Source organism: Carassius gibelio, chromosome B3 (genome assembly GCF_023724105.1).
Source record: "Carassius gibelio isolate Cgi1373 ecotype wild population from Czech Republic chromosome B3, carGib1.2-hapl.c, whole genome shotgun sequence".
Classification (NCBI taxonomy): Eukaryota; Metazoa; Chordata; class Actinopteri; order Cypriniformes; family Cyprinidae; genus Carassius; species Carassius gibelio.
Genome location: NC_068398.1, coordinates 52,606,790 through 52,626,137, shown reverse-complemented (window position 1 = coordinate 52,626,137; position 19,348 = coordinate 52,606,790). Strand labels below are relative to the sequence as shown.

At 39.4% G+C, this 19,348-nt stretch overlaps 2 protein-coding genes across 4 annotated transcripts in view; both read left to right on the top strand.

Moving 5' to 3' along the window:
• Window positions 1–19,348, top strand: part of LOC127951935 (gastrula zinc finger protein XlCGF8.2DB) — a 176,300-nt gene that overhangs the window by 30,678 nt on the left and 126,274 nt on the right. The window contains exon 1 of one of the 3 annotated variants that reach the window (XM_052550089.1): window positions 18,970–19,024. The exons of 1 other annotated variant lie outside the window; for it this stretch is intronic. The gene's annotated coding sequence lies outside the window, so the exon portion shown is untranslated. Of the gene's footprint in view, window positions 1–18,969; window positions 19,025–19,348 lie in introns of those variants that run through there. One more of the 3 variants, XM_052550095.1, reaches the window with a different exon arrangement.
• Window positions 168–6,374, top strand: LOC127951938 (gastrula zinc finger protein XlCGF7.1-like). The gene is made up of 4 exons (XM_052550099.1): window positions 168–217; window positions 1,076–1,232; window positions 1,754–1,904; window positions 5,176–6,374. The coding sequence occupies exons 3-4, from the start codon at window positions 1,820–1,822 to the stop codon at window positions 5,964–5,966; spliced, it is 876 nt and encodes a 291-aa protein (XP_052406059.1). The 5' UTR covers window positions 168–217; window positions 1,076–1,232; window positions 1,754–1,819; the 3' UTR covers window positions 5,967–6,374.

The window sequence follows — 19,348 nt, the reverse complement described above, 5'->3', positions numbered from 1 at the left end:
ACGGTGGTAAACACAACGACATGAAACAACGATCTCACAAACACAAGACGTGAGACAAGCCATTATAAAGGAGGTGAGTAATGAGTGGCAGCTGTTGCTGATACAATTAACGGAGACGCCCACAACTAATCAGTGCAGACGCAGAACACACAGAATTCACCACAAAGTGTAAACAACCCGAGATCACGGTTTACCAACCGTGACAACATCCCAGCAAGTGAGTCATATATTAAGAAAAGAATATTGGGTAATGTATCAGTATATTCCACAGAAGTGATTGCAATATTATTAGCCCTGCAGTGGATAGAAGAAAGGGAAACAAATAATACTGTTATTGCATCTGATAGTTTGTCTGCACTTATGAGTATTAAATCTGGCAAATCATTATTTAGATCCAATATCATCAATTATATATTAATTATGTTATACAGGATGGAGCTAAAGGGGCTATCCACATGCTTTCTTTGGGTTCCTGCTCATGTCGGCGTGGGGGGGAATGAGCAGGTGGATATGCTGGCCAAAGGATCACTCAAAACTAAACATGTAGACTTAGAAACCCCATTAAATAAAGAAGAAGCTAACTCGATTATCAGGAAGTATGCACAGTCCGTTTGGCAAGGGTATTGGGATAACAGTGAAACCGGAAGGAATTTATATAATGTACAGAGACAGGTTGGTGTTGGGAGAATGGTGGGCTGGAAACGGAGGGAAGAAAGTTTAATAACTCGTCTTAGAATAGGTCATACAGGTCTAAACCTTTCATTGTATAAAATAAGTAAGCACCCAACTGGGAAATGTACTTATTTTAATCAACCAGAAACAGTGGAACATGTTCTTCTTCAGTGTAGGAAATATAATATTAATAGGGAGCACCTCTTTCAGTCACTACCAAAAGGCAAAATATCATGACGTCTCACTGGCAGGTCTCTTGGGGGAAACAGCAGGTCAGATATATTGTTATATAATTAGGTTTCTTAAGGAAAGTGAATTAATTAAAAGAATCTGAGTATAATAAGTATTATTTATTTATTTTATTTTGTATTTTTCCTGCTTAATCTCTCGTTCCACACTCCAGTCCAGTTAGTGGCGGTAATGCACCGTTAAATGGTTTGCCAACCGCCATTAAACAACAGAAGAAGAAGAAGAATTGAACGGGACTTTTATTTTGGCTTGATGGTGTGACGTCATAAGTCTGCGCCGCGCTCCTGCGTCTGTATTTTGGATCAGTGAAGGTTTGTGATTTTAAACATTTAAAATAATTACATATATGTAACAATGGCAATGTAAAGTTACTATTAATGAATGCAGCTCTGCTCTATCTGACATTATCGTGTGAGTAAAGCTCAGATGAATGAGTGAAAGGCTCAGTTTATAATAAACACCAGTTCAGACGCTGAAAACAATGGAGAAACTATTCGAGTGACTTTTTATTGAAATGATTGTTATTCGCGGTGTCACGAAAAAGTGTTAAATTCAACGATAACAACAAACACAAATGTGGTGTAATGACAACTTCTACGAACCAACTATTAAGTCTAATATAAATTATTAAATAGACTACCAAATATAAAAGACAATTGTGAAGTGTCTGTAATTTCTTAATTCTTGTATTAATCTGTAACGTTAGTGTTGCTGTTTCTTGGCTTAAGGTGAATAACTCTCTCTCTTTTACAAGTGACTGACTGAAACTGTTCAGCTGAGAGTTAGTTTGGGTTTATTATTCTTTCTGTTAATTATTCTCATCTTAAAACAGATTGTCCGCACACAGAGAAACAAACACTGGTGAAACAGCTGAGATTCATGACACACGGTTATAAAGATGGCCTTTATTAAAGAGGAGACTGAAGAAGTGAAGATTGAAGAAACATTGAGTCTGAAACAAGAAGATACTGATGAACAAACAGGTTTGATTTCATTCTTAAAACTCAATCCCTTTTGATCCTTAATAAAGTATGTCAGTCTCTACAGAAATGAGTGTTTTTGAAGAATATCATATGAGTGTTTGTTATTAAAGTGGTTTTATTTGACAGGCAGCAAACTCTGGCTTTAAGTGCAGCTGAGAAGATCCTACTTTGAGTCGGGCATTCGTTATAATCACAGATTAAATCATGAAAAATGATATGAAAGTGGCCTAAACAGAGTATTTTTTGTTACATTAAGATATACTTATAAACTGTGCATAATTAACTTTTTTTTTGTCTGTAAAAGCACGAAACAAGAAGACACTGAAGAATAAACAAAACAAACAGGTTGGATTTCATTTAACTCATCTGAAAAAATAATATATTTGACAGTGAAGTACAGAGTTTGAGAGATGTTAAAGTGCTCCATTAAGATATTTGACATTTTTACTGCATCTGCGGTCTACAAACATCTGGCAGATGTCTGAAAGATGTCAGTTTTACATGCACTGTAAATCATAAACCTGTCTTAAAGACATTTAATAGATGTATATTTAATATCTAAAGGGGAACATCTAATAGATGTCTATTTAATATCTAAAGGGGAACATCTAATAGATGTCTATTTAATATCTAAAGGGAAACATCTAATAGATGTATTGCAGTTGATCAAACAACCTAAAAAATGTCTTGTAAATGCAGACATCAAATAGGGTTAAACGTACCTATTAAACTCTACATTCAGACATTTTTACTGCACAAGATATTGTTTTCTGTACAAAAAGTTATGTTCAAATAAAGTATTAATCTCTAACATAAAAATACATAATAAAGAACACAATTAAGCACAGTCTGGTCCTAATATGCTCTTGATTATGTTTTGGGGGTGTACTAGAACAGGCGCTCCTTTAATTTCAAGTCAATCTGATCATTGCACGCTGATATAATGGTTCTCCATGTGTTCACACTGTTTGGCGGCCATTTAAAAGAAATTAACAATTTTTAGGTCATGCATTGAAAATTAAAGGGGGGGTGAAATGCTCGTTTTCACTCAATATCCTGTTAATCTTGAGTACCTATAGAGTAGTACTGCATCCTTCATAACTCTAAAAAGTCTTTAGTTTTATTATATTCATAAGAGAAAGATAGTCTGTACCGAATTTTCCCGGAAAAACACGACCGACTGGAGGCGTGACGTGTGGGCGGAGCTAAAGAATCACGATTGCAGGGCTTAAAGTATTCCGGCACCATGCCGGATCTCCGGCGTGTGGCCGTGAGGGGGAAAAAAATTATATTTGAGACCCTGCACATGCAGTTTAATATTTGAGAGCCAATTTATTTCTTCTACCAATCATATGAGAGGAACGCAGCTTTAACTAACGTTGCAAGCCTATCAGAAGCAGAGAAGTGCGTGTCCTTGCAACACAGTATGATTGACGCCCATACGTCAATATCACGTTAGCGTTGTTGGAGAAAAAAAAATGGAGCGCAAGTTTATGAAGCCTGGGGATGATGTCCTAGACTCCAGCAATAGATAAAGGACTCAAAAATAAATGGCGCTTTTTGGTAGTTGGTGCAAGAAACAGAGAGCCCTGGGCTTGTTTCTGCATGATTTGCTCGAGGAAGCTAATGTATGACAGCAGCGGTAAGAAAGTGCTTGCTCGCTATGATTTATGTTACAAGAATGTGGAAAAAGTTTCTCTAATAGGGTCACCTTAAAGACCACATGAGTTTTCACAGTGCAGAGAGAGCTTTTACCTGCGTTCCAGGCAACCCGTAACCCGTGTTTTTCCAACCTTAAACTCGTGAAAGTGCACTTGGAACGGCAGTCAAACCTGTGACTTCCCATCCGTGAGCTCGTACTAGATCGATGTACTCTGAGTTCTGATGTCACACAGCACGCGAAACAACAGTGACAGCCCCTTCGGATGCAGTGTTTATGCAAGTGGTACATGTTGAAAAATACATTTTAAGACAATGTTGTAACGTTGCAATAAAATTAATAATCTAGCTAAATTTCCTTGCGCTCAGAAAGTTTGGTGTGACTTGCCTGGAAAGGTACAAAGTCGTTAGTCGTGGTTTGACGAGCTCAAAAACCTGGCAGGAACGCAGCACCAGACTCCGGTCATAGAGCCGCTGCCCGTGCACTCAAACTTACCACGACGTTGCCGGGAGTAGAGACCTGCGCGGGAGGGATTTTTCCGTCCCACTCCCGCAAAAAATGTGTTATTTTCTCCCGCCCGCAAAATCCTGCGGGTAAACGTATAGCAGTTTTTATTTTTATTTTTTATACATTACATATTCTGCCAGGCACTCTTATTTTTTCACTTGCTCCCCTGTTGAATATAAATTAAAAAAAAGAAACGTAAAATAAACATACGTTTCATTTTATTTGCGTTTAATTAAAAGTATGAACATGAACAAGGAACAATTAGAACATAGAAATACAGTAAAAAAGTAAGAAATGTAAATAAAAAATATAAACCTATAATAATAAGGCGATATAGCCTGATAAATTATATAATAATAATAAACCTGGATTTATTTAATGTTCAAAGGAAAAGTAGCTTATGGGGCCTGAGCAATTCCTTTAAACATTTAACAAAAAATATCCTTATTCCTCACCTACAAAATAGACCAATTTTAAATATTTAGCTAAATAAATAAATACATAAAAATAAACTGACACACTGTTGTCTATGATTGACCATGTCTGCGATTAAAAAATACGTTTGTGCACATTTATACCAGAACATGATTTGTCATTCAGAATTTCGTAGCCACTGGTCACCCTGTGTAGAAAACTGGCAGAAGACAAAAAAAAAAAAAGCATTAACTAGCCTGTTGGTTTCAAATCAAGATACGAGTTACATCCCAGAAAAAGAAAAGTGATAATAGTCTTGATTTCACTTCTAATCTTCAGTTTAGCAGTTCAGTTCTTTAGCACGTTGATAAACTTAATTATTTAAGCACTTTAAGCACTTGTTATTGTTTAGAAGATAACACTTTATTTGACATAGTATCTTTAAATAAATAGTGCCAAACATAATCATTGAAGAGATTCATGTCTATCTCAGTTTGTTTACCATTTTTTAAGCACTTTAAGCTCTTGTTACTGTATTTTTGTTATTATCGTCAATATTTGAATTAAGTCTGTCTGTGGAGTTTCCTCCAAACCCCCCCCCCCCCCCCCCCCAAAAAAAGTTCAGGCTCAGGATTTTTTTCCGCTTTAACCCCTGTATTACTAACTTTAATTTTTCTGGTTTAACCCTAGACCTGATTCCGCTGAAAGAGGAGTGTCAAGAATTTAATAGAAAGGAAGAACAAAATCTGTATGAAAATGTTGATTTCACAACTGGAGAAAAACCTTCTGGTTGCTCACTGACTGAAAAGACATCCACACAAAATGGAAGTCGCTCCTGCATTCAGTGTGGAAAGTTTTTCTCTAGCCATACAAACCTTGATGTCCATATGAGAATTCACAAAGGAGAGAAGCCTTTTACATGCAAACAGTGTGGAAGGAGTTTCACTGCCAAAGGAAGCCTTATTAGGCACATGATGATTCACACCGGAGAGAAGCCTTTCACCTGCCAAGAATGTGGAAAAAGTTTCTCTAATAGGGGTCACCTTAAAGACCACATGAGTTTTCACAGTGCAGAGAAAGCTTTCACCTGCTCTCAATGTGGAAAAGGTTTCTATCAAAGAAAAACACTTAATAAACACATCAGATATCACTGTGGAGAGAAGACCTACATATGTCCACAGTGTGGAAAGAGTTTTAGACATGAAGCAATATTGAACACGCATTTGAGAGACCACACTGTAGAAAATCTGTTTGTATGTTGTCAGTGTGGAAAGAGCTTCAGATATAAATCAACGTTGAACTACCATTTGAGAGTCCACACTGGAGAAAACATGTTCAAATGCGATCAGTGTGGAAAGGGCTTCAGAAGTAAAGTAAATCTTACAATGCACAAAAGAGTTCACATTGTTCACAAACCAGATGGACCTGAAATGTCAGTTGCAATCCCATCAGTAGCACACTGTTTACTTTTGAAAAAGTAATATAATGTAGAAAATGATGCATTTTGGTCATTATCTTCCATTTTCTGTGATGGTAAATTTACTGTTACCTATTATGCCCCTTTTTTACTAGATGCAATATAACAGGCATCCTCAAAATGTGTGTTATTCAGCCCAGAATACCCCATAGATCATTTATTATATCACTCTGAGAATTACCATTTTTGAGTGGAAGCAAAAACATGCTATTTCTGTATTTTCTTTCTCACTCCCTCTGATGTCACATGGAACCTGGCTATGCGTTCTGTACTAGACTAACTGAGACTTGTCATGGCACTTGTATACTGTTGTTGTTCTCGTGTTGACCTGACTGCTTCTATTGTTCTCATTTGTAAGTCGCTTTGGATAAAAACGTCTGCTAAATGATTAAATGAAATATAAATGGACTACTTTGATGATGTTTTTATTAACTTTCTGGACATGGACACTATACCGTACACACATTTTCAATGGAGGGACAGAAAGCTCTCTGACTAAATCTAAAATACCTTAAACTGTGTTCTGAAGAGGTCTTACGGGTTTGGAACGACATGAGGGTGAGTAATTAATGACATTTTTGGGTGAACTATCCCTTTAACATTTCTTAAAAGATGAACAGGAGGAACTTTTGAGATAAATCACTGATGGCACTGTGTGTGATTTATTATGTTATTAGTTCTCATTGCTGTGATTGGTCAGATGGCGCAGTCCTTTGTGATTGGTCCTTAGCTGTAAGATCTGTCTACAGCTATGGATTGGTCCAGGGTGTACAGCGAGTTCCAATTGCCATGACAGAATGACAGCCCTGGAGACTTGTCTAAACATAGGACAGAATGTATGGAATAGTAGCTTACCAACTCAAGCTGGAGTTTGATGATGAAATAGTTGAAGTGGTTGATTGATTGAATCCACTTTGTGGTCATTTATCGTCCCCCAGGTCAATTGGGAAACTTCTTGGAGGAGTTGGATGTGCTGCTATCAAACTTTCCTGAAGATGGTACTCCTCTGGTACTGCTTTGTGACTCCAACATCCACCTAGATAAACCCCAGGCTGCTGACTTCAACACTCTGCTCGCCTCATTTGATCTCAAGCAAGTGTCTATTACAGCGACTCACAAAACTGACAACCAACTGGACTTCATCTACCCAAACTGTTGCTCCGTGAACAACTCTTCAGCTGCTCCACTGCACACCTCAGACCACATCCTCATTACTGCTAACCTAGCACTTACTCCTGATGTGGCACACACTCCAACGCAGGTCATCTTTCAACGAAACCTACGCTCCATCTCTCCATCTTCTGTGGTTTCATCCTCGCTTCCTGCACTGTCTCAGTTTTCAGCTCTGGACCTGAACAGTGCTACAGACAGACTCTTCAAAACTTTCTCTTCTCTCCTTAATCCGCCTCCACCTCCTCCTTCATCGACTCTTACAGCGGACGACTTTGCAGTTTTCTTCACAAATAAGACAAGAACCATCAGTAACCAATTCTCCACACCACAGACTGAGGATAACTTCACAATGACCGATGCACACTCTTTCTCCTCCTCCTCTCCACTCTCAGAGATGGACGTTTCCAAACCTATCCTGTCCAATCATCCTACTACTTGTCCACTTGATCCGATCCCCACTCACCTCCTTCAAGCAATCTCTTCTTCAGTCACACCTTCGCTTACTCACATTATCAACTCTTCTCTTCACTCTGGAACATTTCCCTCAGCATTTAAGCAGGCTCGGGTAAGGCCACTGCTTAAGAAACCATCTCTAATTCCAGCGCTTCTAGAAAACTAAAGACCCGTATCCCTTCTTCCATTCATTGCAAAGACACTTGAGTGAGCCGTGTTCAACCAGCTTTCTATGTCCCTTGTACAGAACAACCTCCTGGACAGCAACCAATCTGGCTTCAAAAGTGGACACTCAACTGAGACTGCCTTCCTCTCAGTTATTGAAGCCCTGTGTCTGGCAAGAGCAGCTTCAAAATCCTCTGTACTCATTTTACTGGACCAGTCTGCTGATTTTGACACTGTTAATCACCAGATTCTCTTGTCCTCCCTCAGAAAGATGGGCATCTCTGGAACCGCACTCCTGTGTTTGAAGTCCTACCTCTCCAATAGATCCTTCAGCTTGTCTTAGAGGGGTAATGTTTCTAAGTCACAACAACTTGCTACTGGGGTTCCTCAAGGCTCAGTACTTGGACCACTTCTCTTCTCCATCTACATGAAGTCATTAAGATCTGTCATTCAGAAGCATGGCTTTTCTTATCACTGCTACACTGATGACACCCAATTCTATTTCTCATTCCAACCAGGTGACCCGACGGTAGCTGCTCGCATTTCAGCCTGTCTGATTGACATCTCTAGCTGGATGAATGACCATCACCTTCAGCTTAACCTTACGAAGACAGAACTCCTGGTGATTCCAGCTAACCCATTGCTTCATCACAACTTCTCTATACAGCTGGGTTCGTCAACCATAACTCCTTCCAGGACAGCCAGAAACCTAGGAGTTGCGATGAATCATCAGTTAAGCTTCACAGATCACATTGCTACAATGACCTGGTCCTGCAGATTTGCCCTATACAACATACAACTGGACTATTGTAATGCTCTCCTGGTGATCCTTCCTGCATGTACTATCAAGCCTCTTCAATTGATCAAGAATGCAGCACCGAGGGTTTTCTTCAATGAGCCAAAAAAAGCTCACGTTACTCCTCTCCTCATCAGGTTACACTGGGTACCAGTAACTGCTCGCATCAAATTGAAGGTACTAATGCTTCCCTACAAGATGACCACTGGCTTGGCACCAACATACCTAAACTCACTGGTTATTTAATGTGCCCTCCAGAAGATTGCGCTCTGCAAGTGAACGATGTTCACAAAAAAGTTCTAAATCACTCTCACGGAGCTTTTCCTGGACTGTGCCCAGCTGGTGGAATGACCTCCCAATCTCAATGCGAACAGCTGAGTCTTTACTAATTTTCAAGAAACATCTAAAGACTGATCTTTTTCGCCAGTACTTAACCAACTAATACTAGCACTTTTCCTATTCTTGTTTTAAATATATATGTATAAAAAAAAATTGCTTCTAATGGCAGCCGCAGTGACGTGCCGACTTACTGTTCGGTTCTTTCATTCAGAAGGTGGGGCTTCCTGCGATTGAGCGACCTATTGGAGAGTTCTGTATGTTCTATAGTGTTTGCTCACATAGACCAGCCGGTCTCCTTCAACCTCCATCTCTATTCCCAAATCTCTTTACGTTCTCCCCCTCCCTCCCTCCCTTCCACCCTTCCTCTCTCCCTACCTTCCCTACCTCCTCCCCCCTCCTAAATCCTCTCATCCCAACATGTCTTCTTCCACCCTTCCTCTCTCCCTACCTTCCCCTACCTCCTCCCCTCCTATATCCTCTCATCCTCAAACCCCCCCCCCACTCAAAGACATCCTTTCTTCCACCCTTCCTTCAGCCACTGTCAGGGCTGCCTCTTGTCTACAGGCGCCTTCACACCTGCGCATTCCGTGACAGAGCCATGCGAAAAATTCCTGCTCTCATAACCCTACAACACCAGCAGACTGACTTGCAAAGCACCTCCGCAGTCCTATCAAGAATCTGACATGGTCTACAGATTACTAGCAGAAGAGACTGAATCAAATCACTCTCATTCCAACCATTAACTATATCACAACCACAGAATACTCATTCACTTAGCAAGGCACGGAGCTGGCCAACCAAAGCAGATACCACTAAATGCCAAGTCTTGCCTATCCATCATGAATCCGGTGAGGCTTCTGGGATGGTGCCGTTAATTCATTGTGAGCCTCATTCATTTGCAGCCTAGGATGTTGGTCTCTCTCCCGAAGCTACAAAGGATTCTTACTAACAATCACAGTCTCCTTATTTTCTTCACCTCCTCAAAGACTTTCAGATAGTCACACCTTGATCTGCACCTCCATGATGAGGATATCCACACTAATCTACATCTCTCATCTGGCTACAGCTAACTGTATATGGATGCAACACCCTAAATAGACTTCGGCAGTAAATATGGTGGCTGCCGGGTCGATTCTGAACAGCATCCAGAATTCAGTTCCTACAATCCACAGTCAAGAGCAGTCGCCACAGCACTATAAGATGTATCCCATAATCATAACAGCCATCCTTGGGGGTTTGAATAGTCCGAATCTGCTCATCCGCCCAGACTATGCAGTAGAAATTGAAACCATAAACAAGGGATGACTATGTTTGGCAGCTATGCAATTCATGTATAGGCCACTTAATCTACTCAACAACAATTCCTCCTCCAAGCAATCCTATAACACGACTCCTTAATCTCGTAAACCGACTCTCGTCTCGTTTCCCATTTCAGAAGTTAGACTTGGCTCCGGAATAAATGCGTCTCTCGCCGGTCAAACCACAGACAAAACACCAAATAGGCTTTCCATGAAGCCATTCTTAATTGCCTTGCTCCAAGCATGATCTCCAGGATACCACTCCGCCTGGAACTGTCTCAAAGCTTCCTTTTCCATCAACCGACCCACCGTCCATCTAAAACTTAACATCTTACAGTCATTCCTTCTTCAGATCCCCACGTGCATTTAAACCTACTTGGGGGATCACCTATTGCTTTCAAATAACCACTGGCTGCGATTGCCCAGCTTCTCTCATTCTCACACATTCATACTTCTAAAGGCTTACGAAAACAAGAACCTGCATTAACCATTTAACGCCTGAACTATTCAGCCTCTGCGTCCTCTCCGTATGATCGGGCATTCCGAGCTCACACTTGACTCAGATCTTCCCATCTTTGGGGGTCCTCATTGTCTGGCCTAAATATACGCTAGAGACGGTACCCCCACCCTGAGTCTCTCTGAGCCCTCAATTCAAGATGCCTTGATCAACCTGACCATGATCCAATTCCCTCGATCCCTTCATCCTATTTCTACTCTTCCCCAGTTACTTAGTTTGTTTGTGGCATGGTCCTAGCTTATGAATTAAAGGTAATTCTTCATTTAAACCATTAGGGTATACTCTTTTAAGTATGTAAATCCAAAAAGCCTCTCTTTGAAGAAGATAGTAAATCCAAAAAGCCTCTCGTTGAAGAAGATAGCGCTCCCTATCACCTCCCCGTTGAAGAGGTTTGACTAACTTTTAAAAGACATTTTAAAGTACAAATATCATGCCCAAATTCATTAAAATGTCTGGCCACGGGTGACTTATTATTATCATTGCGTATGTTACCTTTGTGTTCGTGTAACCTTAATCTTAATTCTCTTTTAGTTTTACCAACATAACAAAGCCCCACATGGGCGTTTGAGTAAGTACACAACAAAAGATGAACTGCAAGTAATTCTCCCTCTCACAGAGAATATCTTGCCAGTCCGTGGATGTGAAAAAGAATTACCCAAAATCATTGCATTACAATTCACACAACTCCTACAAGGGAAATTTCCCAGATCAAGAGTTTTTTTTTTTTTTTTTTTTTTTTTTTATTTAAAGAAACAGGGACAGCGTACAATAAACATTAACCTCAAAGGGAGAGATGCATAGTACCAGGTTTTAGCTCAAGAGCTAATTTTCACCCGTAGTCCCTGGGCAGGCTGATGTTAAGCTACAATATATAAACATACATGAGTAATAAGATTTACACTTGCCAAAAAAATAAATAAAATAAAAAGTTCATGTTCACACCTTTCATATACTTAGACCTTAGAACACACACTTACACACATACACATATCTGGTCACATGTGGGGACAAATTTGATTTGATAAAAGCCATTTCTTTGCTTGGCGTGTGAAGGTGTAAAAATTTGTGCTTTTTTTTAGCTCTATAGGCAACATATTCCACTGACGAGCGACCACACAAGAAAAAGCAGAGTTTCCAAATACTGTCCTGCGTTTCGGGATCCTGCATTCGCCTCGCACTGTAGATCTTGTGGCTCGAGCTGTTATTTCAGAGCCCAAAGATATGAATTATTTTAGTGGAGGAGCAGCGTTGTCATGAAGTATCTTATACATCAAACACAGATTGGTGTGAATTATCAGATTTTCAAAGCTGAGAAACTGGTATTTTACAAGAATATGACAGTGATGGAATCGTCTGCTTTTCTTATCGTGAATCTTTAAAGCGCTTTTATATAATGACTCAAGTGGCTTGAGGGCAGTTTTAGTAGCCTGTGACCAACTTGTCATACAATATCGAAAATGAGGAACAATCATGGCATTTAGATAGGCCCCTGAGGCCTCGATTGTAAAGGAATTTCGAATGTATCTGAACTGTGCCATATTAAATTTTATTGTATTTGTTAACTTTTTTAAATGCTTTTTAAAGCCTAAATGTGGTTCCAATATGACACCTAAATATTTTACCTGTTCTTGATTTAAAATAATTTGTCCATCAATTAAAATATTAGGGTAAATTTGTATTTTAAAACGATTTGTGAAAAACATAGAAACAGTCTTATCTAAATTTAGAGTGAGGCATGAGTTTTTCAGCCACAAAGAAATTTTCTTCATCTCTTTAGTCAGTTTGTGAGCCACTTCTTCCGCAGTTTTACCATGTGCATATAGCACCGTATCGTCAGCATACATAATAATTTTACTCTTACACACAGTTGGTAGGTCATTTATGTAAAGGGTAAAAAGCAGGGGGCCCAAAATGGAACCTTGTGGCACTCCCATGCTACAAGGTCTTAATGGTGATTTTTTATTGTCAACCGCAACACATTGTTGTCTGTCATTAAGGTAAGATTGAATCCATGTTATTGTATTTGTATCAAGAGAAAAATCAGATAGTTTGCTAATAAGAAGCTGATGATTAACTGTATCAAAGGCCTTTTTCAAGTCCAGAAAGACCGCCCCTACCACACCTCCACCATCAAGACTGGATTTGATGTCTTCTAGTAGGTAGCAGCACGCAGACTCTGTGGAGTATCTTTTCCTAAACCCAAACTGGCACGGATGTAATGCATCAGTGTGGTTAAGATGCTCCACTAGCTGTTCTGCCACCACCTTCTCAAAGATTTTTGAGATGGCTGGTAGAATGCTAATAGGTCTATAGTTTGAGACACAGAGCTTGTCTCCTGACTTGAAAATCGGCTTGACTACTGCTTTTTTTAGCGCCAAAGGAAAATTGTTTTCATTTATGGATTGATTCACAGCTATTGTTAGTGGAGAAGTTAAAATAGTTTTGTGTTCTTTTAAAAGTGATGTATCAAGTCCGAATATATCCTTTGCTTTACTATTTTTTAAATCTGACATTATTTTGAAAATTTTGTCTTCATCTATATTCTGCAACCTAAAGTAAGACGCATTACCATCCCCATGATCATCTCTGCAGCAGTTCACTTCAGGGAAAGTCTCCGCCAGGTCTAATACAGAATCCAAGAAATAATCATTGTAGTGTTTAGCCAAAATAGAGCTCTCATTTTGAACAATTCCATTGATTTTGAGCTGTAAAAGCTCCTGATTTATTTTTTGCCTTCCCAATAGTTTGTCCATACTTCTCCACAGATTTTTACAATTACCACTGGCCTCTTTGATTAAATTAAGAAAAAATTTTGCTTTTGCTTTTCGAAGCAGCATGGTAACTTTATTTCTAAGAGATTTATAAATGTAGTAATCAGTGGTTAATTTAGATTTAAGAGAAACCTTGAGAGCTTTATCTCTCTGTTTCATTGTATCCCAAAGGGATTCATTAAACCACGGGAGACTCTTTTTATGTGATTTTCTATGTTTAAGCTGTGTATGTTTATCAACTTTACTCTTTATAGCAGTTATAATATTGTTGCATGTATGTACACAGCTATCTTTATCAATTTTGGAGGCCCAGTCAATTTCATTTAAATCATTTTTAAGGTGTTCTTGATTTCTTTTAGGAATATGAGTAATTTTGCATTGTTTATTTGCATGTTCTTTGTTTATGTTTCTTGATTTATTTAATTTCCTGGCTATTAGAACAAAATTATGATCGGATAGTCCAGTTATTAGGTTGTATGTTTTAACTATCCTGTCTGGTTTATTGGTGAAAATTAAATCTATCAAAGTTTGAGACGTTTTTGTTATTCTAGTAGGCTTTTTAATCAATTGTGTCATTTGTATTGAGTTTGCAATATCTTTTAGGTGTTTCCTCTTGCCTTTATCAAGCCAATTTACGTTGAGGTCACCCATGAGCAATATTTCCTTTCGTTCATATGTTGTTAAAATTTTTGTTAAACCAGTATAAAAATCACTTGTTGCATTTGGTGGTCTATAAACACAAAGTACAATAAATGACATTTGAGGCGATAGTTTGATTGTAACACCAACACACTCTATAGTTTGATCTGGAATGTCTATTTGGTGACTGTCAATACTGTCTTTTACGTAAATCAAAACCCCGCCCCCTTTCCCCTTTCCCCTGTCCCGTCTGTATACTTTATATCCCGGAATCATAAATGCCGATACAGGAGTTGTAGCTGTTATCCAAGTCTCAGAAAGACACAGGTAATGTAGATTTGATCCCAACAGTAGATGTTCCAACTGTTCCGTTTTAGACATTACGCTACGTATGTTGATATGTCCTCCGAATATTCCTTTTGGCTTTGTCAATGGGTTCCATAGGACCGATGCATGGTTTACGGTCTGAAATAGTTTCATCTGGCTTTGTTTAGAGACAACTATAGTCTGCATAGCGTTTAATTTACCACTTTCATTTGCTGGCTTAAACGCGTGTAGTGACATACGGTTACCTTGTTGCAGTGTGTTGATAAACGTAGATGCACGTGGGTGCGCACTGTTAGCAATGTTACCTGATATCATCTGCGCTGTATTGAAAGCATGCGGGGTGTGAGTCAGAGCGGTCTCCGACACCTGCAGTGGTTGTTGTAGATCCATCGGCCCTGGATTCACTTGAATATCCCCGCATAAAAGTAGAATAATGCAGAGAAAAGTTGTACGACCCCGGTAGACTGTTGTTGGAGCCATACTCCGTGCCCTCGACTTGAGTTGCTTATTTGGAGCATTCGCACGCCCATCAACAAGAACTTTGGAGAAGATGACATACTGGCTCCATGAGTCGAGGGGTGTAGCAGGCCTAGCTGTACTACTTGCTTGTGAGCTTGATCGTTCAATGGCAGCAGTCCAACTCCCACACATTTGCATAGCGATGATCGTCGTCAAGTAGAGCGATGCAATAAGCACATTTAACGCCTTGGCTTTGATTGGCTTTAATGGCCAATATATCCAGGTTTTAGGGACATATCTTAGATCGGGCGGTTTTTCAGATGTCTTTAGAAAAAGAAGAGCATCAGTATCAGCACCTGCCAAGCTGCTACCTGCTGCCGCCATTTTTCTCTTGTGAGCCAATTGGTAGGCGAAGTGTAAGAATCAGCTTTAACCAATATGTCCCTCAAATTATGGGAATAGCCATGGATGCTGGTAAAGCTAAAGCATCACCAGCTCTACCGGAAGACCAGCCAACACTGGACACACTTAGCTTGAAAAAGGTATCTCCCAATTCAAAACGAGTGAAGAAAATAGCACAAGCCATCACCTACTTCATGTGCAAAGACCTGTGTCCGTTCTACGTTGTGGAGAATGAGGGTTTATGTCACTTGCTTAAGACTCTGGAACTGAGATTTGTGACTCTCTCCCAACATTTTTTCACAGACATAGCCATACCAAGTCTCTATAGTGAAGTTAGGCATTGTTGGCAAGTTGAGGAAAGTTTGAGAAAAGCAGAACGGGTTGCAGTAACTTGTGATGCTTAGGACATCACAATGCTTCAATTAAGGCTGTTGCCATTCAGTTAGCAGGACACCTTCATATTAAGTGTTTTGCTAATATGCTGAATCTGGCGTTGCAGCGAGTATTAAATCTGCCAGCAGTGGCCAGACTGTGGCACATAAATGGCTTTTTCAACAGAAGCACAGTGGCAAACCATTCCTTGGAGGAGAAACAGAAAATGTTATAGCTTCCGACCCATAAATGCTTCGGTGGTTCCTTGAACAACAGCCTGCAGTTTGTAAAGCGCTGTTGTCGCCTTTACCGAGAAAGAGTAACACGGATGTCTTCACATTGAATGAGACTGATATTGGGAACGCATAAGAAATTGTACGGGCATTGAAGTCAATGCAAGTGGCGACCACTGTGATGTCTGAAGAAAGGAATCTTATTCTCGTAGCACTGCTGCTCACACAGTTGTTGCATGACACACAGGGCAACATTGGTGACAACACTGATCAGAGACATCAAACAAAGAATCAGTCAAAAAAAAAAATATGCCAGTGTAGCAGAGAGCAACACCCTCTACACAGCATCAATCCTGGACCCCTGTTTAAAACCCTGCCATTCCTGACCCGAGAGGAGAAACAGGAAACTTGTGTGTGTGAGTGGTTGATGTGACTGTAACCCTTCAGGTAATCAAACATTTAACAGGATAATAATTCTTTGAAGGACTTCCACATTTAAAGGTTGTAGCACTTATGCTAATTTCCACCTGTAAATGCTGCAGTAAAAGCTGCAGTAACCCCTTTAAGTAATCTTACATTGTGGCACTGCTGAAGGATTATGCCAATGGAAGAATAAGGAGAGAAAAAGTGTTCAGGGACCATGATGATCTCCTGCCCCATGATGATGAGTGGCTAATAAGCCGATTTAGGTTCCCTAGAGCTGTACTCTTGGATCTATGAGCTGAATTGGGTTCCAGTACTAGAGAGGGCCACACGCTGTAACCATGCCATCCCAGTCCAAATACAGGTCCTCAAATAAAAATGCTGTTTGCAGCAATGTCTGGTTTCCCAAATGTAGTTGATGCAATTGACTGCACCCATATTGCTATTAAGGCTCCATATGAAAACAATTGTTTATGTTATCAGAAAGCATGTGCATATTTGACTCTAAAATGACCCTCACAAACCTTGTGGCATGCTGGCCTGGCTCAGCACATGATTCCTTTAATCTGACACATTGCAATGTAGGGAACCGAATACAGACGGGCAGGACGTGATGGCTGGCTTGTTGTTGAGTTTAACAATGCATAAATTGTGGCCAATTGTCTTGATATAGCCTATTACATATTATGTTATAATCCTGCAGATGACAGTGGCTACCCCCTGAGATGCTGGCTCCTCACCCCATTTTTAAATCGGCACAGGAGATGTGCTACAATGAGGTCCAAGCTCTTACACGCACAGTTGTGGAGTGTGCCATTGGCCTCCTTAAATGCAGATGTCGTGCTCTGGATACCTCAGGTGGCAGACTTCTATACCACTATAGAATACATTTATTGTAATTCTACAGATGTTCAAAGCTTTACACACACACACACACACACACACACACACACACAAATGTCATGTCAGCATGTCAGTTAGAAGTGTAGAAATATAAGCTGTAGCGTAACCATAAGAGTACATAATTAACAATAAATACAGATAACACAAATTAAATATGTTGTTAAAGGGTTATGAAGATGTCCTATACCTTCAGATCGGACCACTTTTTCTTTGGTTCTGCAACTGTCCGTTCTGTCTCACTGATGCAGTTGACAGCAGCAGCAACACCTTGCCACTCGCATTGCTTCTTTTTATTAGTGATCCACTGCTCTGGCCACCAAATAATGTTGTTTTCCGGGCCTCCACCTCCCCTACAAGTGTGTGTATCTCAGTGTATGAGAAATTACGTTATTTAACGCACAAGTGAATGCAAGGCTCATTTATATTCAGATTACCATTCATGAGGTGCTTTGCATTGAATATTTATGGTTAAAAATCTCTCTGTTGTGTGACTAAATGATAGTAAACAACGGTTTAAGAATTAACTAATAGTTTAGCAAAACATGAAAATTGTATGATGTCCTAAATGCCATGTGCTGCTACTGTCTTAGCTAAGTATGGAGTTAGAGCTACTGTTAGCAAAAAACTTCACCCCTGTCACATTTTTTTTTTTTTTATTACACCCCTCCACAAAGTCCTGATAATCAAAATGCAGAGCAACCTAGATCTGAGTCCTCGAGGTCAGTTGTAAGGAGTTAATTTAGATTAGATGAAGTTGAGTGTAAGTGTATACTGTATCTGAAAGTGTATATAAGGGTTTGTCCATGTGAGATTTTAAATGTTGGCAGCAGTTTTGGTAATTATTTATTTTAATCATTTAATTTAATAATGGTGAAACTGTTGAGCAGGCACTTGAGAGGATGCCATGAAACCTCCCAGCGGTCCCAGCAACCATGCAGATACATCAGGTGGTAACTCTTGCTCCAGGAGAGATACTGTCTCGTGATGTCAGCTGTCTGTGCTCGACCCAGAAGCAGTTACAATGCGAGGGTTGGATCACAAATCATTTCAGCTTTGTTAAGAAGGTGCCAGATGCTGTGTCACAGAGGCAAACACGAATCCATTGGGAAGACCCAGAGGTGCCAGCGCAGTGGTGTGTCCTCACATATGATAAAGATTTGTTCCAGTAATAATACTTGTGATGGATGAAACACATGTGCAAGTGAAATACATGCACTGTGTCGGGCCTAACAGACCACTTTTGGTTTATGGTTTATGAAGTCAGTTCATAAATTGTTTGAAAACCTCATACAGTGTTTATTTAATGCATGAAAATCACATGAATGGCCTTTGGTTTATGAGGACACTGAGATGTTCTCATAAACCCAAGTGTTTTCATAATGTTGGGGAGGTTAATTTTGCACAATAATGCACGTAACCAGTCATTTATTGCATTTTTTTTTTTTATAATATGTCCCTTATAAAGTTTTTGTTTTATTGACAAGCCTAATATAAATTTAATTGTTTTTCTGTGACACTGGAAAATACATCAAACAAAAATGACAAAAATGTCGTTTTTGGAAGAGAATAAAAGGAAAAGGTTCCTAACTTTTTGTACCTAAACGTTAATATTTAGCCTTGAATCTCACACAATTACTCATGATTTGTTTAAACATATATTTCAAAAAGAATAAAACTCTGAATACATACGTTTCATTATCTGTTAAATTGAACGGGACTTTTATTTTGGCTCGATGGTGTGACGTCATAAGTCTGCGCCGCGCTCCTGCGTCTGTGATTCAAATCAGCAAAGGTTTGTGATTTTAAACATTTAAAATAATTACATATAAGCTGTTATAGATTTACAGACAATGTAAAGTTTCTATTAATGAATGCAGCTCTGCTTTGTCTGACATTATCGTGTGAGTAAAGCTCAGATGAATCAGTGAAAGACTCTAATAATAAAGACGCTAAAACAAATGATGGAGAAACTATAAGAGTGACTTTTTATTGAAATGATTCAGTTATTCGCGGTGTCAAGAAAAAGTGTTAAATTCAACGATAACAACAAACAAATGTGGTGTAATAACAACTTCTACGAACCAACTATTAAATCTAACATAAATTAATAAATAGG

What these genes read in the sequence shown, in the direction of transcription:
- LOC127951938 (XM_052550099.1), top strand. Translation starts at nt 1,820, where the DNA reads ATGGCCTTTATTAAAGAGGAGACTGAAGAAGTGAAGATTGAAGAAACA. An exon ending in AGATACTGATGAACAAACAG is followed by an intron (nt 1,905 to 5,175) that starts GTTTGATTTCAT and finishes GTTTAACCCTAG; the next exon opens with ACCTGATTCCGCTGAAAGAG.